The sequence below is a fragment of the Cygnus atratus genome, chromosome 19, assembly GCF_013377495.2.
Source record: "Cygnus atratus isolate AKBS03 ecotype Queensland, Australia chromosome 19, CAtr_DNAZoo_HiC_assembly, whole genome shotgun sequence".
Lineage (NCBI taxonomy): Eukaryota > Metazoa > Chordata > Aves > Anseriformes > Anatidae > Cygnus > Cygnus atratus.
In genome coordinates this window covers 11,372,023-11,392,423 of record NC_066380.1, presented here as the reverse complement: position 1 = coordinate 11,392,423, position 20,401 = coordinate 11,372,023, and the positions used below count along the sequence as shown (strand labels likewise).

Sequence of the window (20,401 nt, the reverse complement as noted above, 5' to 3'; positions counted from 1 at the left end):
TTTTTTTTTTTGTTATGGATGCAGCACAGAATTAAACAAAAATGAATTTTAAACCCATGTAAGTTTTCAACCTCTTTTGACCTAAAATTGAAAACTTTATCTAAAAGTTCTGATTGAGAGCTTGCTCAGCCTTTCAGGAGTTTTGGTTCCCATTCCCCCAGGTGATCAGGGGTCACGCTGCATCTCACCCTTTGCTTCCTACTCAGTGCAATGCATCTTTCATGCTGTGTCGCCAGGCAGAGTTCAGGAGATAGAAACTCTCTGTGAGCCTGAACCAGAATATGAATGAGACATACAACACAAACACTCTCTCCAGTTCTACAAGGTGCCACCTAATAGATACATATCTTTTTTGGTCAAATGTGCCAGGTCATAGGTGAAAATTTGAATGAGAAGCAGAATCTTTCCCTCATGTAAAGCCCAGTCTTTCAAAAAAAGATAAAGTCAGCTTTGTTTTTTGCACTGAAAAGCAAAACATGCCCAGAGATTCCTCCTTTGTAACTTTTCTTTTGTTCAGTGCAGCCATGCTGCTAGCAGTGTGAAGCAGAAGCCTATCTGCACATATGATTAGTTCGTTTTCCTCCAGATGCATAGGTACAGGTTCTGATTGCTTTAATGTGGTGCCAAAGACAGTAATCTCTGATAGCACTAACAGTCAGGGTTGATAACAGGCAAGTTTAAGCACTACTCGTGTGATAATTACACAGCTATCAAAACTGAATAAGCTGGAAGCAATCAGGAAAATATGAAGTTTGCAATAGTTTGAAAAAGCAAAGATGACCTCCTGCCATAGTCCATCATCCAGTTGAGCTCTGTGTAGTTCACAAGGGAGCTTTCTTACCAGGCACCAAACCTTTCTGAGAGTATCTATTCCCAAGCCTCAGGTCTCCACAAGTGACTGACATGATCTGCAATTGTGTCTGTTAATTAGGAGTTTTTTCCCACTGTCTACCATGGTGCTGGCAGAAACCCCTTCACTGCATACACCAAAGTACAGCCACTTGTGACTGAGATGTCTGTTACACCGTCGTGGCCAATCCCATCTCAGGTCTTGATCCTGCAAGATACCTGCACTTGTGCTGGCCTTGAAGCCTGCGAGAATCAAAGGGAACCCACAAAAATGCTTGAAAGTTCCTACAGTGGATAAGATCACTGAGATCAAGAGGCAAGGCCCCTTCATTTCTCACAAAGTCTAGCCTTCTGCATGGGTACAATAAACTACACATAGAAGCTGAATATTCAACACTGAATATGCTCAGTAGGTTTAACAGTTACCATGAAGGGATGGTGGACATCTTATCAATCACCTCTGTCTTAAAAAAACAACCTCATGCTTTTGCATTGTCCTTTTTCCTTCTACACCTCATGGAAGAGAGAAGAAACATCTCATGCTTAAAATGCAGCCATATCTAGTATGCACAGATACTGCATAAGATCTCAAGATCTCATCATTAGTAATTGGACTGTCTTGTTACCACTCAGAGGCCCACACTGATCAAATGGGTTTTCATGGGCAGAATTTGCTGACAGTGAGAAATCCTTAATGGCTGCAGAATTCAAACTGAGGGAGTTATAGAAAAGGAGTCAACACTCACCATAAAGTTGCAGTTCCATGGGGATGTTATAGGCATATAAATTGTCACTAATGGCATGTCACCATGGAATTTCCTAACATTTCATTGTCACATACGTATTTATTGTAGTATCACGCCAAAACACAGTTGCCTGAACTCTCCTGTTTATACACCACGAAAAAAAAATACTGCTCCTTTCTTCCTGTGTCATTAAAACTATTCATGTCCTACAGTACAAGTTGTAGAAGCCACGGTATCTAACAGTCACATAATAAACCTGTTGAAAATTATCAGTGGAGCACGTAGGGGGAATCTAATATTTGTCCAGTTTTATGCATACAACTTGCTAGCTGCCTGAAGAAAATTTCCTTTTTTCCTCCTTGTAATTAAGCAATCTCAATATTTGTAGTGTTTACTTACAAATCAGTGCATGGAAGTACAAGAACTTACTTGATAATCTCATCTAAACGCTAGAGCTAAACTAGACCGTTTTTAAAGACGTAACAGGAATTCAAAACCTTCAATTCAATTTCTTTCTTGCTCTTCCCTGTACAGACTATTTTGCTATATGAGTACAAAATTATGAGGAAGTGCAAAATTGTAATTGTTGGACTCCGATATCCAGAGTTGTATATTTTGAACATTTTAAAAATAATTTCCAAAGCAAAACCTGAGAAAATGGGAGAAGAAAATCCATACTCACCTGAACATGATCTGTCCAATTCTCCTGAGTCATGGTTTTCTGAAAAGACAAATTACTTGTGAGCCACCTTAGAAAAGGAAGAATGTTACATATAACAAGCTGAAAAAGTTCTTAGACACTTGCATCAACTGTGATTGAGGAACGCATACTGGAATGCTCTGGAAACCTGTGATTCTACTATGTCACCAACCAGGGAGGGCATGGCAGAAAAACACAGCTTAGATCATGTAATTCGGAAACTGTTTAGGCTGCAGCACATAAGACAAAAATTCATATGTGATCAAAGTACACAGGCAACACAGATCCTCACCTAGATCCCCCAAACACTCCTCGTTGCCTGGAGCTGGGACTCATTCGCAAAAAAATAATCACCTTAACAAGATTCTGCAAAGTGCAGCAGAATTTCTAAAGGTCTCAAAGCTTGAGTGGTGCTTTTGCAATGCAAGAGACATTGCTAAGCACAGCTGAAATAGGCCATGCTCTGGTGGAACACGTGGATCGCTGCTGTTGCCTCCACCTCAGGAGACTTGCAATGTGTCCGCAGACTGTTCACCTCAGCAGCTAGCCCAATGGAGGGCTATCCCCATAGGCTCCAGTAAGGAAATGATCTCAGGGATTATCCGCAAGGCTCTAGAATATAAAAAGACAAACTCTTCTCCACAGCCAAGTCATGAAAAATCCTCTGGAATCATGAGGCCTGGGAAAGGAAACTGATAAGTTAATATTCTGATTCAAATGCAGTTCAGAGCCAACCTTGGGAGAAACTTGGGATGGGACCTACTCTCCACTCTGCCAAGAATGCAAGCTGCAAGAGACCAATCAGCCTTCCAGGCCAGAGTCTCACCCACCACTTCTGGCAGAGGTAACAGTGACTACCAGTGCCACTTTTATGGAAAGCTACAGGAGCAAAGAGGGAGTAAAAGAGCCTCAGAGAAAACATCTCAGGGATATACAAGCATGTAATCTAAATACTACTGAGATAAAGTAGCCATTTGACCAGGCCTCATACACAGCTGAGAATGGTAAACACAGAACACCAAAGAGCTCTCAGAAGAAGGGATGGTGTCCAGAAACAGCTGCCAAATGTACCTTAATGGAATTAACTGGCCAGCTTGGATACTTTAAACCACGCATAAACTCCAAAACAAAGGAAATGGAAGGCCAGGGAGAGCAGAACATGAGATAAAAAATTCATTTCACTCCGCTAAATAAATACACCTGGAGCAATGCTTTCTTCTCTCTCACTGTGAAAGCTCCCTAAAATGATGCCATCCAACATTAAAGCCTTGAGTTGAAGGACGTTGAAATGCTCAAGCCTCCCCAGGTCTTGTGTCAATGGATCTGGAAGGCAGGAAAGGCAGATCAGAGCCTTCACTGGTGGATCAGGAGGTCCTGGAAGCAGAACTGCCAGTGCCAGAATGGTGTCATCAGATCACCACCACTCAACCCCATCTTTGCGTCCAAAGTAAACATCAAACAAATCCTCTTTTGAACAAAAGAACAGGAACTTTTGGAGGAGGTGTCTCATTTCCTGAAAACTGAATCTCTGAAGACTGGATCAATAGTACCATATATAGGGACATCTGAACAACCTGCTGGGCTTCTGAAATCTTTGTTTATAAGCTTCTTGTATCTACAGGGAGTAAGCTGTCTATGAACTGCAGATGAAATACTGCTCTATTAAAATGTTTGGCAAATACATCTTGGTAATTCAAAATTCATGAAATGAAAACATTTATCTGTGCTGTTCCGTCCCCTGTGGTCCCTGTCTTTTACAGCCCAATTAATATACCTGGATACAACACCTGCAAGCAAGCTGTTTTTTTCAGAAGAGGAAGAACAAAAGTTTATTCTCAGCTGGAACTATCTGTCTCCAGGCACAGGATGATGCTGAATGCCAGACAATCAAGAAAAGCACCAAAACTGCCTTGTTAACAAGAAGAGAAATGTGCTTCCCACTGCAGTGTGCTCGAGAGCATCCAAAGGGCAGTGACTTGGCTCAGTACATTCATGAGAGGGGAGGAGAAAGCATTGTCAAGTCATTAATGAACTGCAAGTCAAACTCCAAGCTGCCTCCTAGAAACCTGCTCCACAGAAAAAAAATAAATTGCATCTTCCTATTTCCACAAGCCCTCAGTGTCAGGACAAGCACTAGCGTATTTGGAAAGAAGACTCAGAAATTGGACAAAAATAAAGTTAGTTCAGAGATTTGCTCAGGAGCTGTAAGTACTCCCATTTTGCTCAGCAGTAACAGGGCTGTTAGCACAAGAAGCTTCTGTGGCAGGTTGTGGCATAACTATCACAGGCAGGCCACCAATACCAAATCAAAGTAGTGGCTACAAATAACCCAGCAATGCAGAGTGCTTAAATAACTCTGTTCTTAAAAGTAATAATAGTGGTAATAAAAACAAATCTCTATCCGATATGCTCCCTGTTTATTTGAGATGGCTGAAACTGGACACACGGAGATTCCACCCTGACCCATGTATATCCCAATGTACGTGTCCCAGATAGCTGCTAAAGATGCTGAGGTGGAAAAGCATCCAGCTCTGTGCAACTGTAACACCCAGTCATTAGAATATGAATGGACACACACATTATTCAATCACAGAAAGTACAGGTCCAGTGGCGTACCCTATGTATATAGAGCTTGTTCATGTATAATCAATATATCTCTATTATATTAGTTATCTGAAATGCAAAAATAAATAAGAAAACTCATTCACACCCATGCCACATAATAACGAAACGTACCTCAACAAACCTCTTGTAAAAGAGATAATGCAGAGTTCTTAAGTGCCGCTGATTTATGACATTAGGGCAGAGAGCTAAAAGAAAGAAAATGACATTTAAGTATACAACATAGCTGAACTTCCGTTAAATTTTACTGTCTAGACATTACATTTTTCCTTCCCCAAGTTTGAACTCAGTAAATGGAAGGCAGGATGCCATCAAACTTAGAACAATGAGGGACAGACACACACATTGTCAGCTTATCTAAACTATAAACTGTTATTTACACTTTCAACCACGATTACCAATGCTAATCCTTGGCTACTGATATCTCTGGTTCTACCACCCCTGAATGATAAGATCCACTTGCTGGTTCAATATCCTTCACAGTCAATGACTTCACACCTTTAATTACATTGCATCCCTCATACACCTCCAGTCTCTAAAGGCTGCATTAATTTTGATTTAAATGGAAGTTGTGCTGTTAATCCTTTGAAGCAGTTTTGAACATGTTACTCAGGATTTACACTTGTGTCTATGGTTTATCCAATAAAATATATACCCATGAAAGAGACTCCATATCCATACAAAAAGCGAGGTGACAATTGTTTTGCTGAGCTAGCACGCAGCAGTTGTTTTTATTTTTATTCCTGCCATCTTCATTAGATATGCCTCATAACAACTGCAGAAAACAAGATCTTCACGTAGCACCTTGTTTTGAAATCCAATGCAACAAGAGATAAATGTAGAAGATAAAATAGATTAGATAGGATTAGCATACGTATCTGTCAGTTCTTGCTAAATGCTGGTATGCATGTACATGGAAAGACATAACCAAAGCCCTCATTGGGGTTTCAGTGGCTAAAACCATCTCGCTGGTGGCCAGAAGAAGCAGGATCAACATTCAGAAATTGTAACAGAAAACAGTAAAGTGAAAATTCCCCGCAGCCTCACTTGCATTCGGCGGACACCAGGAGAAACCAGTGCTACTGATTCAGACGGCCTCAGAGCACAGGACTCTCCTTGTCTCACGTGGCATGCCCAGAGGACTGCAAATGGAGAGAATGAAGAAAGATCAGGTGAAGAAAGATCCTTGAATACCAGACTCTGGAATCAGAATTAAAGTGCCAAGACAGAGAAAACACAGATACTCTGGAACATTTTAAAAGAAACTAGTGACATTTTCTATTCTGACGGAGAATGAAGCTGAATTTGAATCCATTTTCTGTATTTTATTATAAACAACAGAGAGCAACTACTTGAAAACGTGAGGATGAAAGCTAACTTGGTAAGACAGACAATGAATTGAAGAGTTCAAAGGAAGAACAGCAAAATAAAAACAAAATGGACTTCAATAAACTCAGAGAACTGGAAATAATTTATAATGTGGAAATAGTTTATAAGGGGAAAAGAAGGTAAGAGCTGGCAATGGAAAAACTGGAAGTGAACTAAGAGACTAACTCTGGTAAATATGAAGCTTTTATTGACTGTAGATACAACAAGAAAATACACAGAAAGTGGAACTGAATTAGACACATACCAAAGAAGAACACAAACACAAAAAGTCAGAAAGCCCAAAGTTAACTATGAGATGCATCTACCAAAAGCCACAAAGGCAGGAAAAAATCATTCTGAAAATATTTTTGTAGAAAGAGGAAGACCAGGGAAAGTGCTAGTCAGTCACTTGATAGAAAAGGAAAGCTGATGAATTAGGGCATGAAGAATGAAAATGATTACAATACTTGCTTTTCTTCACTTTTCATTAGAGAAGGCCCAACTAGAGGTGCTAACTGAAAAAGAGCAACAAATGGATTATAACTGAGGTTAGAGAAGGAACAATCAGGTTAGCATGTGCACTCAGGTGCAGTATATGCTTCCAAATCCTAGGCCTCGTGTAACCCATCCATGACTGTGTAAGAGTCACCTTTGAGAAGATGTGAAGCACAGTTGAAAAAAGTACAAACAACCATAGTACTATAAAAGTACTATACAACTATAAGTACAAATAACTACCACAAAAAAGTCCAAACCATTATAGTACTATAGTTTCCAAATATAGTACAACTGTATTTGGAAAAGTAAAAATATTTTCTAGACATATACTGTAACAAACATATTACTTGTGAGCACCTAGAAAATGTGATTTGTTACAGATTTTGCACTGTCCAAAAAAACCCAAACCCACAAACCATGTCGTATCAGTCCTTCTGATACTCTTCTGTGACTCAGTAAGCTGTGTCCTGGATAAAGATGAAGCAGCAGTTGTTGCTCATCTTTATTACAGTAATGTTTTCAATATGGTCAAATGCAACATTTTAAGGGTTTTCAAGACCTCCACATTCACAGTAGATAAAGCTGGTGGTAATGAACTTAATTTATAGCAAGAGAAACTCCAGTTAACATTTTGGAGGAAAAAAAATCTAACAGCAAGGCTAGGGAAGAACTATCATAGGTTGTATGGGAGGTTGTAAACTTTCCATCTTGAAGGTCTAACAATAAGTTACACATCTTATATAGAAATAACAGAAGGAAAGCTCCTTTGGCTTTGGGGCAGGAAGGGTGAAACAGGTGGCCTGCAGAATCTTTGCCAAACCTTTTCACTGCAGTTTCACAACTATCTGTGCTTTATACTTGCAGAAATCAAAGCACCTCAGAGAAGAACAACTTACCCAAGATCACACAACTCATTAAGATTGGGCAGGAATCTGAACTCAAGTCTCCTGAGTGAAAACCAGGGTTTTGTTTGCAGAACCAAAAGACAACAACCTAAGTTTTTCAGAACAGAAACCATCCTTCTACTCAGTGTCTGTACTGTGGAGGGCTTGGGAATCATGACTGGGTTGTGGAGCACCAATGGAATACAAACAGTATAATACAGGGAAAGCAACTCTTGGCCATGTGTTAATTCTTAACCTGGCAGCTCCACCACAACAGTGCCGCATCTGAGGTACAGTTCACATCTGGGACTAACTCAGAAGCAAAAATTCCATTCTGTTGTCAGCCATTAGCAGAGAATTAGTGACTATTAGCAACAGAGAGGAAGTAAAAATGAAATCCATTTGTCACACAGAGAACGAAACCATTAATACACACCTATTCCACTCATGTAACAGCAGTAATGTGTCTTCTGGGGACATGGTGCAATACATTTTTAGGTGTGGTGTGTGGCTGTTGCTCCCAGGTCACAAATGACTCCTCCTGAGCTGGGATGGAGACCTGATCCTCCTGTTACACTGAGATCCTGACTTCCATTCACAGTGAGATTCCTTTACCCTGCCCTGGCAGAACAGAAGGCCCCACACAAAGCACACTTTGTTTTGGGACAAAGTAAAGCAGCCTCGGTTTAATAAAATCAGAGTACCTGAAATGTTAGAGGCTTTTGTCCTGATATTGCTAAGGACTGCTGGGGAATCTGATGAGGAGTGAACGGTGCATTAATCTCAGTATATTATGATGAAATTATTCCCTAAATGCGAATTACTGGAGGGTAGGGCAGGACTCAAGAAAACCTCTTTTTGTTGTAGCCTCAAAGATAAATTGTCTCTCATAATATGCTCTGTGCCACTGAAGATCAGGGTAAATGGTCCTTAGAAGCGAAAGTGAAACAGCAGAAGCCCCAGACTGGCCCCAAACTGTTGAGGTACCTGCTAGCTTTGCTATTTGGAGCATTGGCTGACTCTGAAGGAAGAACAGTGAGCATAGCATATAAGTTTCAATCTATGCCTAAAGGAAAAAATGCTCCAGTGTAGTCTTTACACACATCTGCATATGACAAATTCATGCTTAGAACTACAAGGGTGGTATGACTTTTCCAATAGAAAGCTTGGAGCTGCTGGCCAGCTTGTCTTGTCTCAAGCAGATCATCTTCTACTACTTGTATTTCAGCAGGGAAAAATGCTTTTGAGAAGGTAAGGGCCAAGGATGGACTCTTGGATGTTCACTTCCCTTCTCCTTCGACAGCTTGACTCCACAGCTACTTCCACCTCAGAAGCAGAAGGCTCCTACCTTCTAATGTCTAAGCCTAGAGGTGCTCCTTAGTCACACTGTTATACAGAAATGTGCTGGCATGTAACTCAAGAGCTAAATAAAAAACTTTGAAGGGACATCACCATTGAATGGGGGGGGGGGGGGGGGGCAGGGAGGGAGGGTGGAACAACCCTTGTGAAGCATATGGAAAGGAAAGGAATAATCTTCTGCTCTTAACAGGGAAAAGGTAAAAACATTTGAACTATCCTCCTTCCAAAGGCTTTCTTGTAGAGTTTTAACAGTCATTACTCTCTCTGGCACAGCATCTTTTCAAAGTGCTTAGTGCAGTGAACCCACGGGTCCCTGTGGGGCTCTCCCTGGTGACTGCTGACCCCCTGCTCTCAGCTCTGGCAGACCTGGAGAAGCCTGGGGACAGTTGTGCCTTACCTGAGCAAATGCAACGACTACTGAGCAGCCCTCGTCTGCCCTCTGCTGCCCCAACACTATCGGAGTGATAACACTTTACCACACAAGACAGCTCTGGGGGCTTCATTTAGAAAATTCACACTGAATCTAAAATACATGTTAAACCAAGATGAACAACTTGGTGACTAAATGAAGAACATTTCTTTAGGTTTATATTAAAAACACTTTCTAAAGACTACAGTAAGAACACACTCATAGCATTCAGGAATTAAGGTGCTTAAGCAATTTGTTATGCTGCTATAAGACAACTTTTAACTGCACATTCAATTACCATCTCTTTTCCATCAACACCACTAATATCTGCTTTATTGTGCCATGAGTACTAAGGTCCAAGGAATAAGGACAGTTGTACTTTAGGCTCTTGAGACTTGAGGGTCTGTTTCCTCATCTCTGAGAACTGTTTTGACTAAAAGTTTTATTTGTAAATTTATGTCGATCTCACAGGGTCTCCAAAGAATATTAAGTAATTAGCCTGCAATAGCTACAAGGCTTGTTAAACCAGTGCATAAACTGACCCATGTGTGAGAAAAGACTCTATAAAACTCTGTTTCCTCAATCATTGCCATTTCTGCCCAGCCTCTTACTTCCCCAGTAAAGCTAATTATATGAAATCCATGCATAGTTTATTGGGACACCTCTGGGACTCAAAAGAAAATCTTCCACTGCTGTATGTGTTAGCAGGAATGCCAACATTCTCTTGTCAGAAAAAGAAACAGTGGACTAATCTATGATGATGGCTTATTTTTTCTGAGGCTCCAGACCTTTTGTTTTTATTGGGCCACCTCTTATCTGGCTCTGAAATTTACGACTGGCTGTTCCAAGGAGTGTTTCAAACCTTAGATGTTGATCAACACACACCTAAGTTTTGCTTAGGAGTCAGTGAAACTTTCTGAGTGGACAACAGTGAGCTCTTGGGTAGCAAAATATGAAAGTAGATTTGGAACTACAATAACTAAGTCACGTATAAGCTTGCCTTCTCATACCAAGAAACCCTGTCCTCCTCCAGCCTTTCTCACCAAAAGCCACTTCCCTCTGCTGCTGCTGCTCTCAGCCTCTTACAGTGAGTAGGAGTCATGAGAGAAGAGGAGACAGAAAGCAGCAGAAGACTGTGGCATCAAGCAAGCCCACAACCAGGTTAGGCAACAAGAAGTGTGAGTTTCACCCTACTGCTAGAATTTGATGGAACTGCTCAGAACAAGTACAATTAGTTTTTTAAATCTGTATATTTTACCTAGTCTGCTTCCTTTTTGAACTCTCTTTCATCACAGTTAGATTTACTTCCACTAATGAAAAGAGAGGAAAAAGGAGGGGAGAAGGGGAAAACTGCCACCATTTTCCAATTCAGTTCAAGACAAACCAGCACTAAGGCAGAAATTCCTCTGCAGGGATTCAAAGCTTCCAAAGCATTTCAGAGGAGACTGAGGCCAACCTTTTAGTAAAGTGTTGCTTTGAATTACATGTGATATTAGGTAAAAAAATGAACATCTACTTTCATATATAAGTCTATGAGTGAGAATCAGCCAACCTTGGCTTTAGCTGGCCCAAGTCTGGCATCTTCTCTAAATCAGTAGCCCACATCCCATCTCCCATCAATAGAAGGGTCAGTCCTCTCTAGCACCTGGCTTATCCTACATTGTAGGAATTGAAGTTGGCATAGTATAAATCACTCTCTGGAAGCGTTGCCAGGAATAGGGTCTATAGGAGAGACTCTTGTTCTATGTATCTCAAGGGAGCTCCTCACCCATGAACCTACTGTGGAGGTCCAGTGAGAGATTGGCATTATTACTGGCAGCAACAATATCTGAGACACCATCAACAGGCTAAGACACGCTGTCATCCCACAGAGAGCACCTGAGATCAACAGCTACATAATCTTCTTTCTCACTCTGCTAGATTTTTTTAAAAAACTTTCTCAGGATTTTGCATGTGAACAAAATTTCACACGCATTTCATGTTTACAGTTAACACCATACCCTTGGTGAATCTTTCAAAAAGAAAGGGGAAAAACTCAATGTTCTTTACAGATCATAAAGGACAATACAGCCTACTGAATGACCAGTCTTACAAAGGAGAAAAAATTACTGAAGACTAGTAAACTCCACGGAAGGATTTAGATGTTAAATAAATCACCCCCTTGTGTCTCAGATTTCACACCAACGTGCTAAGTTTAATTATATTTACTTATCCTCCAATGGGGGTCTGCAAGGATTATCTTATTAACTTTTGAACAGCAGGTTGAAGATGTGAAGATTAATATGCAATATAGTGTTGCTGCCAGGCATAATAAGCCCGTAATTTGTGGTTAGAAAACACTTTTCAGTCCAAGAAAAGAGAATTGCGTATCTTCTGCTGATGATGGAAAGCTTTGTAGGGTGAAACCTTATGGTGCATCTAAAGGTTTCCAACATAAGGTCCCAAAGAAAACTAAAAAGATCAACAGTCTCCACTAACAACAAAAGCAAAACAAAGATTTTATTAGACAACTGGTAGTGAAGCAGATCTATTCAATGATGTGCAATGTGTTACTTCTCTCAGAAGACTGGAAGAGTCTTAAAAATCCCTGCTGCCAACCCTATTTTACAGAAAGAATACAAAGGGCTGTAGGGCTCCTGCTTCCCGAGGGTTATCGCTTCAGTACTGACAGACTCACAACTCAAGAAAACAGATCTGCAGATGAGTAATGACTTGCTTCTTATGTGAGCGAAATGGAGTCATAACTCAAAGCTGACCATCATGTATTTACGTAGAGCTATTCTGAAGTCAAGATTTATTTCATATCATGGAAGAAGCAGTGTATTAGTCACAAGCACTTCATTCTATGACAGCACAAAGTGGTAATTCCCATAACTTACCAACTTTGTTTTTGAATACCATTAATTAAACTCTGAAACTCCCCATGATAAATTACAGCAGAGATTCCTTGCTGAACACGGAAGAAGATAAATTGACTTCATCTGTTTTTTATTGGTGAGATAACTCCAGAAGATGTTGCAATATCACATACCTGGATCTACGTTAAATCGGTCTAGGAGCCTGAAGACCAGCTTGCTTATCATTTTGCGGTTCAATTTGTCTGGTTTGTACCTGGACAGACCTTGATATTGTCTGTAAGCAAACAAAATAAGAAAAAAAAGCACAAACACAACACCTTTGTGGAATTGCCTAAGGTTTTGCAAACAGTAGATATTTAACAGCAGATATATCAGGGTTTGGTAGGTATTGGTAAGAAAAGTCTCCTACCTTTCCTGAGTTACAGCAAAAAGCCAACAATACAACCACACACATTTCCCAGTCAAAGACTGTAGCAAGACCAGAGACTTATTTTGAAGAAAGAGAAAGCCAGGAATTCCTTCATCTTCTTTCAGAACTAAGACTGCAACCATTGCATCTACATTGTGACTTTTACTGTACTGTTGGCTTTGTGACTGACAGGAGCTATTCTACTGAGAAGCGATTTATAAATTAAAACACACACAACTATTTCACCAGAACATGAAGGTTAACCACTTGCTTCTCTTGTTTTTCTGCCACTTCATCACAGTATTATCTTCCTGCCAAACCTGTACAACCGATACTGAAACTCAGCCTTGTCTGTAGCAAAGCACGAGAGTCTGATTAGTACAACCTCCTGGAGGGAGCTTTGATATTGTTATATTGCTAAGATCTACTACATAGTTTTCATTTTATACTCCTCTCTCCTGTCAGGAGCTAAGCATCTGTCAATAGGAAAGATACCTCTGTCTTACTGGCTAAGGCATTTGAAAAGACTCCGGCACAGATGCCAGAAATTTCCCCATTCTCAGCTGAAAAATAAATATATTGCGCTCCATTATGCTGAGAAAATAATCTTAGATAGACAACCAAAGAACATAGTGCCCTCTGGCAGGCAGTTGGCCCCAGCTGTTTAGAAATTCAACAAACATTTCTACCTTGCAATGTCTCTGATATTAAAACCAGGTTCACACCAGGTGTCCAGGATCTGTAAGAGCTTGCACTGGAGCTCAGGATACTCTCCCACATAATCTTCCATCAAGTTAATTTTATCTTGAAACAGTAGTGGCATACACATCTAGGAAAAGAAATAACATCTAGTGCAAATGACACAGTTATGCCCTGCCTTTGATCACAATGTTCAGCAGTCTGAGTGCTGCAGCAAGCAGGAGGCATGGAAGGTTTCCTGCAGCTCATGTGCAGGAAACGGGACTGAAACCTGGCAGAGGTCTGTCTCATCCCCTGCTGCTCAGACATAGTGAGCAAGTCACAAAACCCTTGCTTAATAAACTAGTGTTGTCTAAAAGATGGATATGGCATTTCCAACATAAAACATTAGCTGAAGTGGCAAAGCCTGAAAGTAGCAAAACCAATAAAATTTACCATAATGATAACCACTTGTCAAGAACACAGGTAGATTTTTTGATTGCAGTGGTTGTAGCTAGAAAAATAGTCTAATAAGCTTTAATGTGGTCTAACAAAATATAGTCTGTCACTTCTCCAGATGTAAAGGTACTTTAGCAATGCAGCAGTGACTTCTTGCAAACAAGATAAAGCCTCAAGTGAAACACATCATAACTTGGAGGGCCTTCATGGATGTGCTGCATAACAGAACGTGGATCTGAAGACAGAGAGGCCTGCAGAGGAAATGACTCACCTTCTCCACATCTTGATCTGGCTGTAATTTTAGCTTAATACTCAGTATGGCTGCCTAGAGAGAAAAAAAAAAAGTGTATTTAGGAAAAGAAAACACAGTGGATGAACGGTGTTATTCCAAAGTTAAGTATATATGCTACTATAGAAAGTTTTAATATGATAATTATTTCTGTTATGTTTTCAAGTATAAACATTTGACCACATACAGTCCACTTTGAAATGTACAAGAACAGTCCTGGCAGAGTTGCATATTGTGAGCAGCAGTAGCATACCCTGGCATAAAAACTAAAGATCAGGTTGTCTGGCAGAAAGAGAGAGAGAAAGTAAAGTGCTTGGACAAACTTAGATATGAAGGATATTTTCTAGCAATATAATTGTAAAAAATCCTGACCCATTATACCTTTCTGAATTAACTTGAATATACATCTTGCAGTGCCTTTTAAGTTTTGTAAAATAGTTTTATTTTGTGAAAACTACTCATATTTGAAAGAATCTCAAATCAAGAGGTCTTAGCTTGTGTAATTTCTGCCTAGCTCCAGACCCCTGAATGTACTAAGGCTCATCACTTGGAGCCCTGAGTTCAGCTCTGGGGCCCCCAGCACAAGAAGGACATGGAAGTATTAGAACGAGTCCAGAGGAGGCCATGAGGATGATCAAGGGGCTGGAGCACCTCTCCTATGAAGACAGGCTGAGGGAGTTGGGGGTGTTCAGCCTGGAGAAGAGAAGGCTCCAGGCTGACCTCACAGGGGCCTGCCAGTGCCTAAAGGGGGCTACAGGAAAGCTTGGGAGGGATTCTTTATCAGGGAGTGCAGTGACTGGACAGGCGGAATGGCTTTAAATTAAAAGAGGGTAGGTTTAGATTAGACATGAGGAAGAAATTCTTTACCATGAGGGCGGTGAGGCCCTGGCCCAGGCTGCCCAGAGAAGCTATGGGTGCCCCATCCCTGGCAGTGCCTAAGGCCAGGCTGGATGGGGCTGGGGGCAGCCTGGGCTGGGGACAGGGGGCCCTGCCCATGGCAGGGGTTGGAACTGGATGGGCTTCAAAGTCCTTTCCAACCCAAACCATTCTGTGATTCTATGATCACAATCAGAAAGACAGTAAGAACTGTATTTAGCCCATTTGTGGTATCTACAAATCTTTGATAACAAAGACCTGCCACATTCACAACTTAACCCCCAAACAGTATCTTTTGCAGATGAGGAAACTCAGCTATAGTGAACTGCAGTAAGTCAGGCTGTGAGAAGAACTGGCTCAGCCACTGTCTATCCTGTCTCAGCTTGGTGACTACAGAAATATGAAATTACAGACATATATTTGCCTCAGGACTGGAAGAGAGCCAATATCATGCCTGTCTTCAAAAAGGGCAAGAAGGAGGACCCAGGCAACTACAGGCCAGTCAGCCTCACCTCCATCCCTGGAAAGGTGATGGAACAGCTCATCCTGGAGGTCATCTCCCAAGCATGTGGAGGATAAGAAGGTGATCAGGAATAGTCAGCATGGATTCACCAAGGAGAAGTCATGTTTGACTAATCTGCTGTCCTTCTGTGATCAGATGAGTGGCTGGGTAGATGAGGGGAGAGCGGTGGATGTGGTCTACCTTGACTTCAGCAAGGCTTTTGACACTGTTTCCCACAGCATCCTCATAAACAAGCTCAGGAAGTGTGGCCTAGATGAGTGGATGGTGAGGTGGACTGGCAATTGGCTGGACAACAGAGAGAGTTGTGCTTAGTGGTGCAGAACCTAGTTGGAGGCCTGCAGCTAAAGGTGTCCCCCAGGGGTCAGTACTGGGTCCAGTCTTGTTCAACTTATTCATCAATGACCTGGATGAAGGAATGGAGTGCACCCTCAGCAAGTTTGCTGACAACACAAAGCTCAGAGGAGTGGCTGATACCCCAGGGGGCTGCGCTGCCTTTCAGAGGGACCTCGACAGGCTGGAGGGTTGGGACGAGAGGAACTTTATGAAGTTCAACAAAGGCAAACGCAGGGTCCTGCACCTAGGGAGGAATAACCCCAAGTACCAGTACAGGTTGGGGGCTGACCTGCTGGAAAGCAGCTCTGAGGGGTAGGACCTGGGATTCCGGCTGGACAGCAGGTCAACCGTGAGCCAGCAATGTGCCCTTGTGGCCAAGAAGGCCAACAGTATCCTGGGGTGCATTCAGAAGTGTTGCCAGCAGGTCAAGGGAGGTGATCCTGCCCCTCTACTCAGCCCTGGTGAGGCCACACCTGGAGTACTGTGCCCAGTTCTGGGCTCCCCAGTACCAGAGGGACGTGGAACTACTGGAGCGAGTCCAGAGGAGGGCTACAGAGATGATTAGAGGACTGGAGCACCTGTCACACAAGGACAGGCTGAGAAAGCTGGGCCTGTTTAGCCTGGAGAAGAGGAGACTGAGGGGAGACCTTAATAATGTATATAAATTTCTGAGGGGAGGGTGTCGAGAGGATGGAGCTGGTCTCTTGTCAGTTGTGCCCAGCAACAGGACGAGAGGCAATGGGCACAAACTGAAGCACAGGAGGTTGTGGCTCAATATGAGGGGGCAGTTCTTTACTGGTATGAGGGGGCACTTCTTTCCTGGGAGGGTGACAGAGCACTGGGACAGGCTGCCCAGAGAGGTTGTGGAGTCTCCTTCTCTGGAGATATTCAAACCCCACCTGGATGCCATCCTGTGCAAGGTGCTCTAGGTGATCCTGCTTGGCGGGGGGGTTGGACTAGATGATCTTCAGAGGTCCCTTCCAACCTCAGCCATTCTGTGATTCTGTGAAATATATTAATATCTAACTGTGCATTGCATGGGAGGCACACAAACTAATCAGGATTTTAAGCTGTGTTTAATTTCTGTATGTGTGAGAACACTTGGATCTCAAATAAAAAATAAGCATGTAATGACTTTCTTTAGTATAGTGCGTTCTTCCAGTAAATGATGTAGTAAGAGCAAGGAGCCTTCTAACACATTTACATATTAGTACTAACATAATTGTTAACTATGTAACAAGGAGGCTTTAATCAAGTGTCCTCCACATGACATAGCAAAAAGTTAGGCTGTGTTTTCCAAGATGGTTGAAACCTAAGTTTGATAGTGCTGCACGTCTGACCCTACTGCAGCATGCTTGTAATGCTAAGCAACAGCCAAAGAAACAGAATATTTCATCAACATAGATCACAAATGCCTATTTATTCAGATGAGGATAAAAACAATAGGTTAGGCCTTACAGGAAAATTATTCTCTTCAACAGGTTTGTCTGATATTGTTATTCATTTTGCTTTGAGAGAAAGAGATCAAGAGTACAATGGTTGTGGTTTTTTAATTGTTTTTTCTTTGAACTGTTACATGTTAGAATATGTAAACAAAGATGATAAAGTAAAAAATGCCTCCCTGCCCCCCCTCCCCACGCAAATACAAACCTCACTGTTATCCCTCACTGCACGAAACCTTTACAGAAAAATTTAACATGAGAAACAACCTAAGAGGAGGTAGGAGGCAGCAGAAGCTGTGGATAGCTTTACCTTTTGGAAAATTTATGTGTTTTACATCCACTGCATCAAAGACTGTATACAAAAGCAAATAACCAACAGACACCACCTAAGTTCATTTTGACTGTCCAGCAGAATAATGATGCCCAATTATCACAGGGAATACATTTATTTATTATTTTTTTTTACAAAACAAACACTGACTGTCCATGCTTGATCAAAAAGAGAAATTATGAGAAGAACTTTAAGTGACAAAACCAGAAACTAACATGAATATAAAGACTGTGTGATACAAATCAGATATTGAATAGAAAGTTACATAATAACGTCTCAGCCCAGCTAATTCTGCAACAAATTTTCTCTCTCACTCCAGACCTGATAACTAAATCCACCAGTTTAAGGCCAAATGTGCTATTCTGCTCCACGAGCATCAAGTACCTTTTCTCTCAAATTATCAGATTAACATCATAAAGTGCAAGCAGAGAAATTCTTCTCAAGTTGTACACAAGCTGAATGTTGCTACGTCTGTTCTGGACTTGAGGAAGGGTTTTGTGTCTCCAAAACTTCAACGGCTGTTTTTGTATTTTTTTCCTCTTCCCAGCTACCTCAGTTGGCCAAATAAAAAAAACCTCTCAAAATCTTGTTTCACCATTTGATCTCATTTGTATCTTTTATTAAACAAGTAATCTCTTAGTTTTAGCATGCAAGCACACAGTTGTTTCCCTAATAGCTTTTTAATGTTCACAGGCATGTTCAGATTAACCTAATTGCAGAACTGTTATCTAAATGGCATAGTTTTATCTCTATCTCTATTAACAGTACGGGTGACCTAATCAGATGAACACACGCTGTGTTAGGCTAGGTTTACCTCTTTTGCTGGATGTGTATACTGCTCTGCACAGGGTGGAGGGCAATGATTATCCATGTAGCCAGCGTGTGGAGAAACGGCACCTTCCAAACCCCGCTGTGGCAGACCCACCTCACGACACCACTGCTGCTACGGGCCAAAGGAACACTGTCCTGCCACCAACACTCACCTACTTCAAGCAATTCACGTGAGCTGGTTCTTAACACCATTTAACATCATCCAATTACAGCAGGTGATGGAGCAGTCAGACAAACTGCTGCTGGTGGACGGCGGCAGTAGCCTCCTGCAGCAGGAGTGCCATCAGTGGTGGGGCAGCAGCCTTTCCCGTGCACGAAGCGTGGAAGGTGATGCCTGACCCAGGCCTTACGAACAACCAACCAGTCTGGATTGCAGGGTGCAGCTACATGGGCTGGCTGGCTGAATAGCGAGGACAACTTAGATAAAATCAGCATGTTTACAATAGGAATAATAAGAGAAGAGATATGAGTAACTGTAATAAAGATGAAAGTGCTTGGCAGCTGTGTCTGTGGTCTCAACTTTAGGCTATTTTAAGATTCTGTTTTGTTATTATCATGTTTTGAATTGTTTCACTCCACAAACAAGTTTGGTGTAAAGCGACCCTATTTTTAACAGTCTGTTTATAGATGATAAAATCTCCAGAAAAGCAACACCTCATTCATAGACTCATTTTATAGTTAGAAAACAAACACTTCAATTAGGCAGACAGCACACTCTAATTGAAATGCTGAGAATCCCCCTTCCCACCCAACAAACGTTTCCCCATATGCAATTGCACTGTCCAAGCTGTGCTAGGAGACTAGCCAGGGTAGCTGGAAGCTAACAGTCATGTTAGTCTAGCTACAGATCTTCAAACTCAGGTTGGAACGGCAAGGCAACCAAATCCTGAACAGCAGATGCCTCCCCCACTTCACCAGCTGACAAACAAAAGCAAAAAAGAGCTACTGCACAAGAACACCAAAAAGCTCTGGTGAACTCCAACATATCGTCAATTTATTGAGACAGTCTATCCGCCCTCCCTCAATCTATGAAAGAGAATGTGTTACAGTCCTGACAGGTGATTATGTGATTCAAATAGTCTGTTCACAAAACTATGTCAAACAGAGGGAGTTCCTAGAATGCAATCTAATAAAAGCAAAGAAATAACACATACAAGTGTTTAACCTATATTACAACACTCCCGCCCCAGCCCTGGCCCCAAAGCTGGATCTCTCTCTTTCCTTTCATTCCCCAAACATACAGGGGACACGTGCACGATGAAGCCACTGCTTAGCAGTACAGGAAAAAAGGTGATGACCCATCACCTGATTCAAATCTCCTCAGTGTTTATGAGTCTTCTGATTGTTTTCAGGGAGCTTTAGATCATTCTTTAATTATGGGGAAAGGGAAAATCATGTTTGGACATTTTGTTGCTGTTTTGCTTACTGAGGATAAAGTCTCAAAAAATGCAGTGAAGGAGAGTTGGATGCGGATGGGAAAGAATTCAAAGGTGGACAAAAATACTTTAATTTATATCTAAAAAGTGTGGAGGTGCACTGACCACAGCATGGGGGAAGTTACATGAACTTGATGCATTCAGGCCAAGCCATGAGCACCGCAGCTGCCACTGCACCGAGAGACCACTTTTCTAGTCATGCAACTGCAAAAACAAGAATATGAGAAAATGATGACTACTTCTAAGCAAACACACACGCACCAATACCTGATTCTCTCTACTTGTTTTGAATGCATTTGGCTCTGTCTCATCTAAAAATGACTATTCTTTCCATATACAGTATGAAGCGCAGGAAGCCACACAAGATCTTATCTGCAAGGGCATGTGCACTTGGGTGGTGTCTACACTGACAATTTAGGCAATTTTCCCACGGTGGGGTTAGCATCAGAGGAATAACCTTTTGCTAGTAACACTGCTTGGAGTGATGATGAAGGACAGACA

General features: G+C 41.6%; 1 protein-coding gene across 26 annotated transcripts in view; it reads right to left on the bottom strand.

Annotated features, from left to right (window-relative positions):
* The window catches only part of EXD3 (exonuclease 3'-5' domain containing 3), a 297,604-nt gene that overhangs the window by 171,201 nt on the left and 106,002 nt on the right, over nt 1-20,401 (bottom strand). For all 26 annotated transcript variants that reach the window (XM_035564656.2, XM_035564670.2, XM_035564679.2 and 23 more), the window contains 5 exons: nt 14,111-14,164; nt 13,392-13,531; nt 12,467-12,567; nt 5,032-5,105; nt 2,278-2,316 (listed from right to left, as the gene is read on the bottom strand). In XM_035564656.2, coding sequence (XP_035420549.1) covers nt 2,278-2,316; nt 5,032-5,105; nt 12,467-12,567; nt 13,392-13,531; nt 14,111-14,164 — 408 coding nt within the window. The remainder of the gene's footprint in view (nt 1-2,277; nt 2,317-5,031; nt 5,106-12,466; nt 12,568-13,391; nt 13,532-14,110; nt 14,165-20,401) is intronic.